This window comes from Zootoca vivipara, chromosome 3 (assembly GCF_963506605.1).
Source record: "Zootoca vivipara chromosome 3, rZooViv1.1, whole genome shotgun sequence".
Taxonomy (NCBI): domain Eukaryota; kingdom Metazoa; phylum Chordata; class Lepidosauria; order Squamata; family Lacertidae; genus Zootoca; species Zootoca vivipara.
Genome location: NC_083278.1, coordinates 38,085,596 through 38,096,979, shown reverse-complemented (window position 1 = coordinate 38,096,979; position 11,384 = coordinate 38,085,596). Strand labels below are relative to the sequence as shown.

General features: G+C 43.0%; 2 protein-coding genes across 2 annotated transcripts in view; both read right to left on the bottom strand.

The window, feature by feature from the left end:
- The window catches only part of BCKDHB (branched chain keto acid dehydrogenase E1 subunit beta), a 39,601-nt gene extending 37,442 nt beyond the window's left edge, over positions 1-2,159 (bottom strand). Inside the window, exon 1 of the mRNA XM_035109535.2 lies at positions 1,990-2,159. Within this exon, the coding sequence (XP_034965426.2) occupies positions 1,990-2,140 (151 nt within the window). The 5' untranslated portion in view covers positions 2,141-2,159. The remainder of the gene's footprint in view (positions 1-1,989) is intronic.
- A 3,864-nt stretch (positions 2,160-6,023) lies between these two features.
- LOC118082763 (nuclear receptor subfamily 0 group B member 2-like) lies at positions 6,024-8,287 on the bottom strand. Its single transcript, XM_035110594.2, has 2 exons — positions 7,704-8,287; positions 6,024-6,511 (listed from the first exon to the last, which is right to left on the bottom strand). Exons 1-2 carry the CDS (start codon positions 8,281-8,283, stop codon positions 6,258-6,260), a joined length of 834 nt encoding a protein of 277 aa, XP_034966485.2. The 5' UTR covers positions 8,284-8,287; the 3' UTR covers positions 6,024-6,257.
- Between the last annotated feature and the right edge of the window lie 3,097 nt (positions 8,288-11,384).

The window sequence follows — 11,384 nt, the reverse complement described above, 5'->3', positions numbered from 1 at the left end:
TTCAACTGAAATTTTATCTAATTATTTTAATTGTAACATTAAAATGTATATACTCCACTCTGGGACCTTATGGAAAACCAGATTGTAAATCCTATTATTATCAACTAGAAAAAATATTGTATTGAAATGAGCTATTCCTGTTTCTTATTGAAATATAAGAAACAGATAAAGCAGGTGTTTGGAATAATGAAATGTCTCCATCCCTTAATGTTCTCACCTAGCCATACACAGAAGTACTCAAGCCTTGTGCACAGCATAGTTATATCACATAGGGGTCAGTACTGAGATCAAGCCCCAGTATAAGATGAACCTTTGCTGGAACTCATAATAAACTAGCAAACCAATGAAGATAATAGGCCATCACCGTAATTTATAGCAGAAATCACTGGGATCATTTTTCTGCACTGAAGTAGATACCATGCCCTACAACAGCTCTTCTAGAGAAGTACCCAATTGTTTGCCTTTGTTCATGTGAATGTAGACATTATGTAACATTATATATGTACACACAGACACACATTTTTGCATGCACTCATAATAGGCTATCCTTTTAGTATTCTTCCACCACCAGCTGTTCAATGGTATTTAGGAAGCAAGGAAGTGGAATTACTTATGGTAACAGGTGTAACTGTCTATCTCTGCACCCTGAAGTACAAAATTATTATAGTTCTGAAGCCTGACTGACGCAATTGCTCTTCACTAAGTGACCTCATGTACGAATTATAAAACAGCACAGGCCACATCTCCAAGAATTCACTTCAGCGTATGTAAACTTTTGCATTTTAAAAATCTTCTGTGCAGACAAATCATGGCAGGCTGATGTCACAGAGTTCTAGTAGTACCATCGTTTACATATACAGTGGTACCTCGGTTTACGAACTTAATCCGTTCCGGAAAGCCGTTCTTAAACCGAAACCGTTCTTAAACCGAGTCGCGCTTTCTCTAATGAGGCTTCCTGCCACCGGTGCCCTTCCACTGTTCAGCTTCCGTTCGTAGACCAAGGTAAAATTCGCAAACCGGGACACTACTTCCAGTTTTGCAGAGTTCGTAAACCAAACAGTTTGTAAGGAGGACTGTTCATAAACTGAGGTACCACTGTATGCCTGTGTGTATGGCAGGCGGTTTTCATGATTTTTACTGTCACTCCTACCCACAGGAGTCTGTGTTCGTCAGTAACATCGTCTCACTCCCTAGCATCAATATGTACAAGACGCCTTGTTTGGGGAGTTCCACGTTCTAGGGGATGAAGGAGAAAAACCCTATGCCAACATTAAGTGGATGTGACCAGATGCAAAGAACTACAGCACACTACCAGCTACGTGCAAGCTACACCTCCTAGTTAGAATAGAATATAATAGATCTTTATTGTCATTGTCCCCTTGTAGGAACAACCACAATTTCTGCCATAACTGCTAAAAAAAAACTGCCAGTGTCCTTATGTCCTCTTTGGCTTCTGCTGCCTTGCTGCCCTGCAGTACCACAATGAGGTGGGCAACCTAAATTTTAATAACGCAAGCATCACCACCCAGGGAGGAAAAAATAAACAAGTTTGATTTATTTCTGCCCCCCCCCCCCATGCACAAAGCGATCGCCCTCTACGGTACTAGCTCCAAGCCTTCACCCTCCCCAGCAACACGAGACTGAGTCTCCACAGGTCAACAAAACCAGGCGGGAATGAGAAGGGAGAACAGACTGCACCACTTATACAACAGGGGATAGAAGTTGCCTTATTAAAATTCGGCTGCACGTAAAATATTCTTCAGAAATAAAAGGCGCGGAACCTACAAAAAGGTCCTGGCGCCTGGTGCGCGGTTTTTGAGTAACGCCATCCGGTGGGGTGTGTGAAAATATTTTTTCCCCCTCCTGAAATGGTGCAGTCCATTCTACCGCCTCAACTTTGCGCCGCCTGAGTCCGCCGGGCGCGTGGACGGGAAAGCGAGAGCGGCTCGCTTCTCCTCAGGAGCGAGTGAGGAGGACGAAAGCTCTCACCATACTGGGTGGGCTCTGGGTCCGGCTGAAAAGTGAAATGCGCCGCGTGCCTGCGGCTCAGAGGCCCCGTCGCCAAACGTAGCCGCGGCCGAGGTCTCGACGACGCCGCAACAGCAGCAGCGCCGCGCCGCGCGAGCCCAGCAAGCGCCATGTCGGCTGCTGACGAGGAACGCGCGCGCGCTCGTGGTCTCCCTGAGAGCGCAGGCGGGGACCGCACCGGGCATTCTCATTGGCAGCTTTGCGAGCGGGGGACGGGCCAATCAGAACCCTCCCTGCTGGGGCGGTGGGGTTGTGTTAAAAAGACCGAGCGAGACACTGCTCTGGAAGGTGGGGGGGGGTGTAAGACGCATGCGCAGAGGATTGGTGCGGCTTAGGTGCTAAGGGAAAGAGGAAATTGGGAGGTGTACGTGTGAGATAAAGGGAATCTTGGCAGCGATTTGACTTTTGAAACTGCAGAGTTGTACGGAAACTGCACTTCCTGCCATTTTGTGCTCTCCCATCTGCGAGAATAAAACCAACAACAACCATGGGTACATTCAGGACATACACACCCAAATAAAGATGGAAGCAAAGTCAGATGTTCATAAACTTTCTCAGATCAGGTCTTATTTCTTGAGGGAGATTGTATTCATTTATTTGTTAGTTGTCAAACACGTTAGAAATCCCCTGCTAGTGCAAGGTGGGTGAGTGTTAGAGCATATGCTTTGCATACAAAACGATGCTGTCATCAAATTGCAGCACCTGAATCGAGACTCACTTACCTTAATCGTTTCTTAAGCATACTTATTTGAATTAATGAAAAATGTAAATGTTTTCCATGCAATGCCAAGGTGAGTTGATGGAAGCCCTGATATATCTTTAGAACACCAAATATGGTAACGCCATGAGAGGGACACCTGCAGAACATTCCATCCATGGAACCATTTGTGCCTGCTGAAACAAGGTGGGTCAGTGTAGGACAAGAGCAGCGCAGGGGTGGCCCAGGATGCACTCTGTACTCCTTCAATCCACAGCCACACCGCCATGAAGCAGACCAAACAATTTCCCTCAACAGTAGTCTGCCCTCTGCCATCCCCCACTTGCCTGCCTCTCAACAAGTTCATAGGGTGGCGCTGCCTGCCAGCTTCCCCCTTCTTAGTTCCAGGGTTGCATATGTACCATAGAACTCAGCAGGGAGGAGGGGGGGGGACAAAATTAAAATTCATTGCCTCTGGCTCTACCTACGGTTGGTCTCCCTGCCTTCCACCCTACCAGTCTCAGGCACCATCTTACTTACATCTTCAGACGTTTCACTTGAATGCCCATTGCAATGTAGTCTGCAAAGTGCATCATTCATGTTGCAATTCTCTGACAACCCACAAGATGGCATAGAAAAATAAGGAACAGCAATAAGTAGAAACCTTTAGTTACCGTATCTAGTGATGTACTAGGGCACACTGAAGGATGGGGAGCCTGTAGGCCTCCAGGTGTGGCTGAACTCTAAGCCCCCATCAGCCTCAATTACTAATGATATAATAATTTTATAATAATAATTTATTATTTATACCCCGCCCATCTCCCATCTGGCTGGGTTTCCCCAGCCACTCTGGGCGGCTTCCAACAGAAAAATAACACACAGTAATCTATCAGGGATGATAGAAGCAGCTGTAGGAAGAAGAGGATAGGACAGACTATATGGAATTAAATGCAGCACTGTAGGAGTCCATTTGGAAAATGGCAATACCCATCACTTATGTCGGTGTAAAATCCATCTTTGTCAACTTTGTTAATAATAAAGCAGTGTTATTTTATTTGAAATGCTTTGTGATATAGCATCAAATGTGGACGCCCCCCTCCTCCTTCATCTGGCCTCATATAGAAATTTTTCAGAGCTAATTTTGGTCTCTTCCTCTGAAATACAAAAATATTAATCGTTCTTTGCCAATTCTTAAGAGAGGGAGGATGGAGAAAGAGAGGAAGCACTTGGAACAGATGTAGGAATGTAAGAACTATCATCATATTTACTGATGCAATTCAGCCCAAAATAGATATATTAAGCTTCTTCCATCTGCCCAGATTACACATAATCGTTTTGACTAAAGGAATAAAATTTAAATAATGTGATGTATTTAAATTTCAAGGGATCTGCATCCTTAAGTAATGGAAATCCTTACAACGTATCAAGATGTTAACTTTTTAAAGTTCCAGTTGTATATTTGAATTGACACTATGATACAAAAATGATTTATCGCAGTTAGAACATAGTCCAGCTACTTTCTCAAAAACTGATAATTCAGTCCTCACTGCAGGGATAGTCCCTATGGGATTACGTTTCATACAAATAATATTGTCCACATATGTTCTTTGCCCTCTCCCTGCTATCCTTTAATGAATGAATTATATCTTAATGCTACAGCTAGGACTCCAGGGGGATTGTGAAGAGCATGAGTGAGAAAAAAAAAGAAAAAAAAGACTAAACAGGGTGATCAGATGATAGGACCTGGGTTTAGGAATAACAATATTTTTAGAGGTATTCCAAGTATCTGAGATTCTGCCCCCATTCCAGATAGTATTAAGCAAAATATTCAAATAAGGCATTAGGCACTCTTGAAATTGTAAACAGCGTCCAGGTGGGAAAGGGTTTAATGTCCAGGAAAATCCTCAACAACTTTTGTGTCCAGATTTTCACTTTTTGAAATACTGTATGGCAACCCTATTATAAAAAAGACTGCCAAAGCAGTCTGGGCCTGGTGTCATGCCATGCTTTAGCTTGCCAATGTTGATTTCTTCGGTAAATGGTGTATTTGATAACTTTTGGTGTTCTTCTTTAAGTGGTTTCAAATGTAGATTATCCAAATATTGATTCATATTGTTCTGTAACAGCAGTGCTATTTTTCTAGAAAAAGAGGTGCCAGAACTCACCATGAATGCCTCCCCTTTTCTCTTAGAATGGCAATGGCACCCACCTGAGAGGTGCTGGAACTGAGTTCCCCCTGAGAACAGTACTTTGACTGATATAGGTTCAATTAATAGTGTCAGAATCATTTGTTTAATATTTTTATCATCCTAGGTTTCTGAGCCGTTAGTTTATCTCAAAGAGAACACATGTGATTGCTTCTTTTTTTCTCCCCCTTTAATGCATTTGCTAAGAGTTTAGAGCATCTATTGCCCCCTTCATTGAACTTTGGTTTCACAAAGTGGATTGACCTGGCCACATAATGAGATTCCGCAGCATCCAGTTTCCATCTATGCTGCTCTAGCTTGGCCTATATTGCTGAATAGTTTTTAATAAATGTTCTTTAATAGGTTCATTACCTTTGATTTAATTGTGACCCTGGAGCAGCAGATCAAAGCTTGCATTTGATTTTCTACCGTTGCTTTTCATCCGCTGCAGAATTTCTAGGAAATATTTTACAGTTCCTTCTAAAGCTTTAAGCCCACCGTGTTTTTCTTCCAAACTTCCCAACCCATGTGTATTCTACATTTTCTCCACTGAATGGACTTCTTGCTGGAGTTTGCAGCAAACAACCCCTGTTCTGTTCACAGAAAGGTCGAAATTGAGCACCACTATTTTAGTTGCTTGTTTCTCCACCCTTAGAAAGCCTGGTTCCACTTGTTCTTCATCCTTGCAGAATGAGAATCAAATTATGTTAATTTTCACAATAAGAGAGAGTGTGAGAGGAAGTAAAAGCAGCAAGGTTGCTTTCTAAGACTGCAGTCCTAACGCCATATACCTGGTGGGGGCAAAACTACAATTACTTGGCTCTTCCTGTCATTGGTTTTGGCTCTTATATTAAGAACAAACTTAAATAAAACATACTTTATTTTACATCACAGTGACGTCTGGGCTGTTTTGTCCTGTGCTGAACCATAAACATCTGGAAATACATGGGTGGCAAAGCATTAATAAAAACAAGTGTAATGCAACAATAAGAGGGAGGAAAGTCGTTATCTAGTGGAGATTATCAGCAAAAGGGCAATAGAATGCTGGTGTAATATATATATATATATCAATGCAGATCACCAAAGAAACAGGAAATATGCAAAATGGAAGAGAGTCCTACAGTGTGTTGGGGTTCTCCACAGGGGAGGAGCATAGCTCCCAAGTTATCCCTTTTTTTAATGGATTTTCCATTATGCTGAATAGGCTTCCTCGCGAGAAAAGGGAAAACTTGGCAGCTATGGGGAGGAGACAGATTCCAATGCACAGAAAGCAAGATTTCCTATTGTTCTGGGGAACCTGCCCCTTTTGATGATAGTCCTGGTCTTCTGTGATGTCTCATCAGATGTCAAATAAGGTCCTGTTTGGTGTAAAGTGTTTCCAGAAGTAAGGTGTTTAAGTCGACATCACCCAAGATGGGTTTGAAGAAGAGTTCTCCAATGGTATCTGGGCTGAAGGTCCTCAGAAAACCAAGCAATTCCAACATCCAAACGTATCTCCTCCTGCTTCTGCTATGAGTCATTGAGACAAACTCTACCAGAGTGTGCTGAGCTTCCTGTTGAAGGGCCTGGACATAATGGTGGTATTTTAAGTCGTGGAGGTCTGTAAAATTAGAAATAAGGAAATAAGGGAAATAAATGCATCTTCTTGTTGTGTTGGTTATGGGAGCAGGAATGTGTGAAGAGCTATGGCAATGCCGTTTATTGCATGTTCGCTGGGGATGTGCTCCGTTTTTATCTTATGCTGGGTTCAGTGTTTCTCTTTTTTAGTCCCTCATTTTGAATTCCTGCTGTTTGTTTTATGGTGGCTTCTGCTATAGGTTAGATATTTTGATTTATATAACTCATGTTTTGATATGTTGAAAACAGCCATTGACTCCAAAAAGCTGGCTTAGAAATAAATAAGGTGGATGAAATTGAGCAGATGACAACTTCTATCCAAATACAGAATACTATAAAGTTTTTCAACTGGTTTCCACTGGAGTTAAGCGTTTACTCAAAAGCCCACGGTAATATTGCTCATTCCACATTTTGGTAGTAATTGGCTCCCTACATTTGCAGCAGCACTTCCAGCTGGAAACAGGAACCTGTATCCCTTCATAAATTGTTGGACTACAGCTCCCATCATCCCTTACAATTGCCTACGTTGGGTGGGGCTGATGTGAGTTGCAATCCACATCAGGATGACCACAGGTTCCCCACCCCTGACATATACTATAATGTCATATCACATTTACATTGCACATTGTCCAGTATCGCCCCTGCATACATCTCCCTCATTTTAGACTAGAGCAGGCATCCCCAAACTTCGCCCCTCCAGATGTTTTGGACTACAATTCCCATCTTCCCCAACCACTGGTCCTGTTAGCTAGGGATCATGGGAGTTGTAGGCCAAAACATCTGGAGGGCCGCAGTTTGGGATGCCTGGACTAGAGCCTAAAGTTTTAAGTGGTAAAGTAAATTTGCATATTTTAGCTCCCATACACCCACAAACACCTGCATGTGTATTATATATAATACATACATTTTTTAAAAAAAGTATATTGTAGTTTGAAAGTCAGAAAGGTTTAAAAAATGGATTTATGAAAACGTTAAAAACCCCAATTAAAAATGGGGTTCCTCCTTCTTAAGCAACTTTAAAATTTATTTCTGCACCCTGAACTGTGCAGTTTTAGGGTGCAATCCTGTCATTAGCACTGAAGCTGTTAAGTAAGTCCCTTGGGTATTAATTGGATCCATGCTCAAGTAACTGAGGGCAGGACTGCAGCCTTTGCAAATACCTGGAAGAGACTTACCAGGATTAAATAGAACAATTCCTTTAAGATAGGCATATTCTTTTGCACAAATGTCTGCATTCCAGAACTTCCCCAAGAAATCCTTAATCTTCTGAACTTCTGCTAGTGATGCTCCTAAAGGAGAGTTCTCCGGTTTTAAGTGGTATTCACCTGCAGGAGACTGATTAAGGAGGACTGCTTTCAAGAGGCTGGGGACTGAGGTCTCTAAGAGTTCAAAGTCCACCCGTTCTTGAGCCAAACCCAGTAGGAAGAGGGGTGCCCAGCCCTGTCGTATCAAGAGGATCTGGTCCTCCAGGGGCAACTGAAAAAAAGAAGGCAGCTTTCTTATGAAAGTGATAGTTTTCAGAAGCACCTCTGATGCTCTGTTGCAGGTGACGCCCGGCATTTTCAGGATGACTCTTCGGTTTACCTCACACGGGCAGCCAATATTTGGAAACGGAAAGGGAAGGGGGGAATGCTGGGGGTGCCATTCTTCCTTCCATCGCTCTTCATTGTTGAGGATTTGGTAGAGGATGCTCTGGGGATAAACTGAGCCACTGCAACATTTGCCACCTATCTCATACGGCCCTCGAGCAGCCATAGCAGCTTCCTAAGAGAGTGCTCAGCCTGGGAACTTCTGCCGCTTGGAGAACTGATCAATGCGGAACTAGAATGAGTAAACAGAAACGAGTATTCCTGACAACAAGGTAGGCATGGCGTGGTTTTTATACATAGGAAGCCGAACAGTAAAGTGACCCCAGCAGCAGTTCCCTTGAACTTTATTTGCTCCTGACTATTTTCATCCACAGTCAACCAAGGTGTGGCTAAACAAACCCTGACACGGCAGAAATGCTCTGAATGAATGAGCAAGGTGGGGAGGGGGGAGCGAGTGAGACGTTTATGATCATGAATCACCTCAGCATCAGGGCAATTGTCTCCATGTCCCAACACCAAGCACTTCATATGTGAAAACAATGGCTATTATTGCAGTCACACACTTTGTATTATAAGGTCATAGCCATGGCCCTGTCTTAAGAGTGAGCCTGCTGACTTGCATTCTGCCATTATAGTAAGAAATTGGGGCAGTAGGTTCTATTCCTGCTGCTCCACGGGAGCTGGCTGACCCTGGGCCTCTTAGTTTAACCTACTTCACTGGGTTGTGCTGCAGATAAAACAGGGATGTCTGGGGAAACTGCCACTTAAGCTCCTAGGACAAAAAGTGGGATATAATTGTAAAAAATAATTAATAAAATAACCCGTCTTGTTATTTTTCTGGAACCAGCATGTCTTGCAATGATCCCACATGCACAGAAAATCAGTTCACCTTACTACACCTCCTCTTCTCATTACCTGAACAGATGGACACTGGGAAGAAGAAGGAGTGTCAAGGCATGCTCCAGAAGATTCCATGAACACAGCAGTGGGAATTTTAATTTGAGCCTCTTGCCATTTCTACACCTGGTTCCGCTGCATGGAAGTGGGCGGTTTTCCCTACTCCCCATAGCAGCACATCAGAAGTGTGGTAGGTGAGATGTATAAGCAAGCAGAAACTGTTCTCGTAGCCTTTTGTCTGGAATTCATATTTCAGGAAGATCTGCTCATTGAAAGCCATCAACACATCTCTCTATAATGCACAGGCAAAAATCAGCCTGAGATGGTTGTGGCTAATGCCGATACCCAATTTTTGCTTTGTCTAGGCTGTGGGAATTCCAATTAATCCCAATTAACATATTAGCTCCATCTAGCATTTCATACCATCCTTCTGTCACCATAGGATTAGGGCAAGACACACTCCCCCTGTTTTGGAACTGAGTCACTATTGGTAAGCTTTGTGTCCTCACCTAACCCCTTCCTGCTCGTGACATTCATGCCATTACATCATATTGCTGCATCAGCTCCTCACAATGTCACCTCTCTCTTGGGTCAAGTTCTAGACATGAACGATGGCTCACACAGTGCAAAGCAAACCCACCCACACTGTTTTGTTAAGGCTTCAAGGAACTCTGGGAAAACCAAAGAAACCCAGGAGGTTTGGTTCAAGGAGCTGCCCAAGCCCTTTGCTTGTCTGACCGAACCTCAGCGGGAATTCCCCTGAGCCATAGGAGGCAATAATGCCCGACGAGAGAGAGAGACTCAGCTGGCACCAGACTCCTGCTTTCATAATTCATTCCCTTTTGCAATTCACATTTTTGTCCTTGTCCTAAGATGTACAATATTAACAATGTGCAGAGACAGTCTCCAGCTATGCTTGGAGTGCACATGCTCTGCTCTCCAACCAAGTTGCAAGTGCTGGGGTGAGAACAGATCTGGGATGATAGTTTGCTGCTCTCCAAATAAGAAGAAACACACCTGCTTTAATACGGTAGGTTCTAAGCCCCTATGAGCTTCAAATTAAACACATGTTGAAATCACAGGCTACATTTTAGATCCTCTGAAAGTGGGATTAGCAATGTTTTTGCCCTCCAGCCTAGTGGTTAAGGCACTGAACTGGTGGATCAGGGATACTCCCTGGTTTTTGTAGCATTAGAGATTAGAATGATTAACCAACAAACAACAGCATTTCAACTTCAAGACTGCAGCCATAAATTACAATGTATTCTAGATCTTGCTACATGTAAAGCTTTTCTCATCACATTAATTTAACACTTGGATTTACAAGCCACTAAGTAACTGCAAAAAGGTAAATGGAGAGCTCAGCAGGAGTGACAAAGGACATCTAAGGATGAAAGGATATGTCTGTTTCTGCCACTGCTACATCCATGGGAGGGAATGGTTCTCAGTCTTAGATGAACTGATGGACTGACAAGCCGGTCCCCAGCTCACACAAGCAGGGCCATTAAGGCATTAATCCTGTGCCCTGTTACCTGGGAATTAGTCTCAGTGGGGCATAGAAGTATGTCTGCTTAAAATAACATGGCCGATCTTAGGTCCCATTTCTAAAATATTGAGCATAAACATACACATATTTCAGGTGTTCGGGGGGGGGGGAGCTACAGCTCTGCTTTCTGCCCCAGGTGGCATCAGAATCCTATTCTGGCTGGGGAAACCAGATGGGTTGGGTATAAATAATAATAATAATAATAATAATAATAATAATAATAATAATAATAATATGTTGTTGTTTTGTTGTTGTTGTTGTTGTTGTGTTATTCTGTTTAAAAAACTCCACATTAAAGGTTTAAACTCTGTGACCTTGTTGCTACAGTGTGGCAAAGAGTCAAAAACTCCAGGAAAGGCCAAGTTTTTATTGGCCATGATAAGGCATCAGCATATGACTTCTGGAACTCTTCCTTCTAGGCAACTTGCCATGTCACCTGTGGAGAACTGAGGCCAGGGCCAATGAACCTTTTTTTTTTTAGGCTGGGGGCATACTTGTGAATCAATTTTCACAGAAGAAAGGCTAGTAATGTTCAGAACTCCTCTCCCTCGAAGAAGGCAAAATGCCTATGCTCCCCAAAACAAATAAATCACAGGAAAGAAAACAGGCCATCTTCCTCCCCCTCATAACCCAGACAACCTTTCCAACCAAAGAAAATGCAAAGAACCCTCAAGGTTGTTGTTTTTTTTAAAAAAAATGGGAGCATCCAGTGCTTTTTTCCTGGGGGCACGCAGGGGTATGTTTCCCCCTGCGTCCCCCCAGAAAAAAAGCACTGGGTGCTCTCAATTTAAAAAGTTTTTTTTTGTGAATCTAAGTTTGTCATC

Excerpts from the sequence above, each read along its gene's own strand:
- LOC118082763 (XM_035110594.2), bottom strand. The coding sequence starts at position 8,283 with ATGGCTGCTCGAGGGCCGTATGAGATAGGTGGCAAATGTTGCAGTGGC. Across the intron at positions 6,512-7,703 it reads AATTGTTCTATTTAATCCTG|ACCTCCACGACTTAAAATAC; the intron begins GTAAGTCTCTTC and ends CTAATTTTACAG.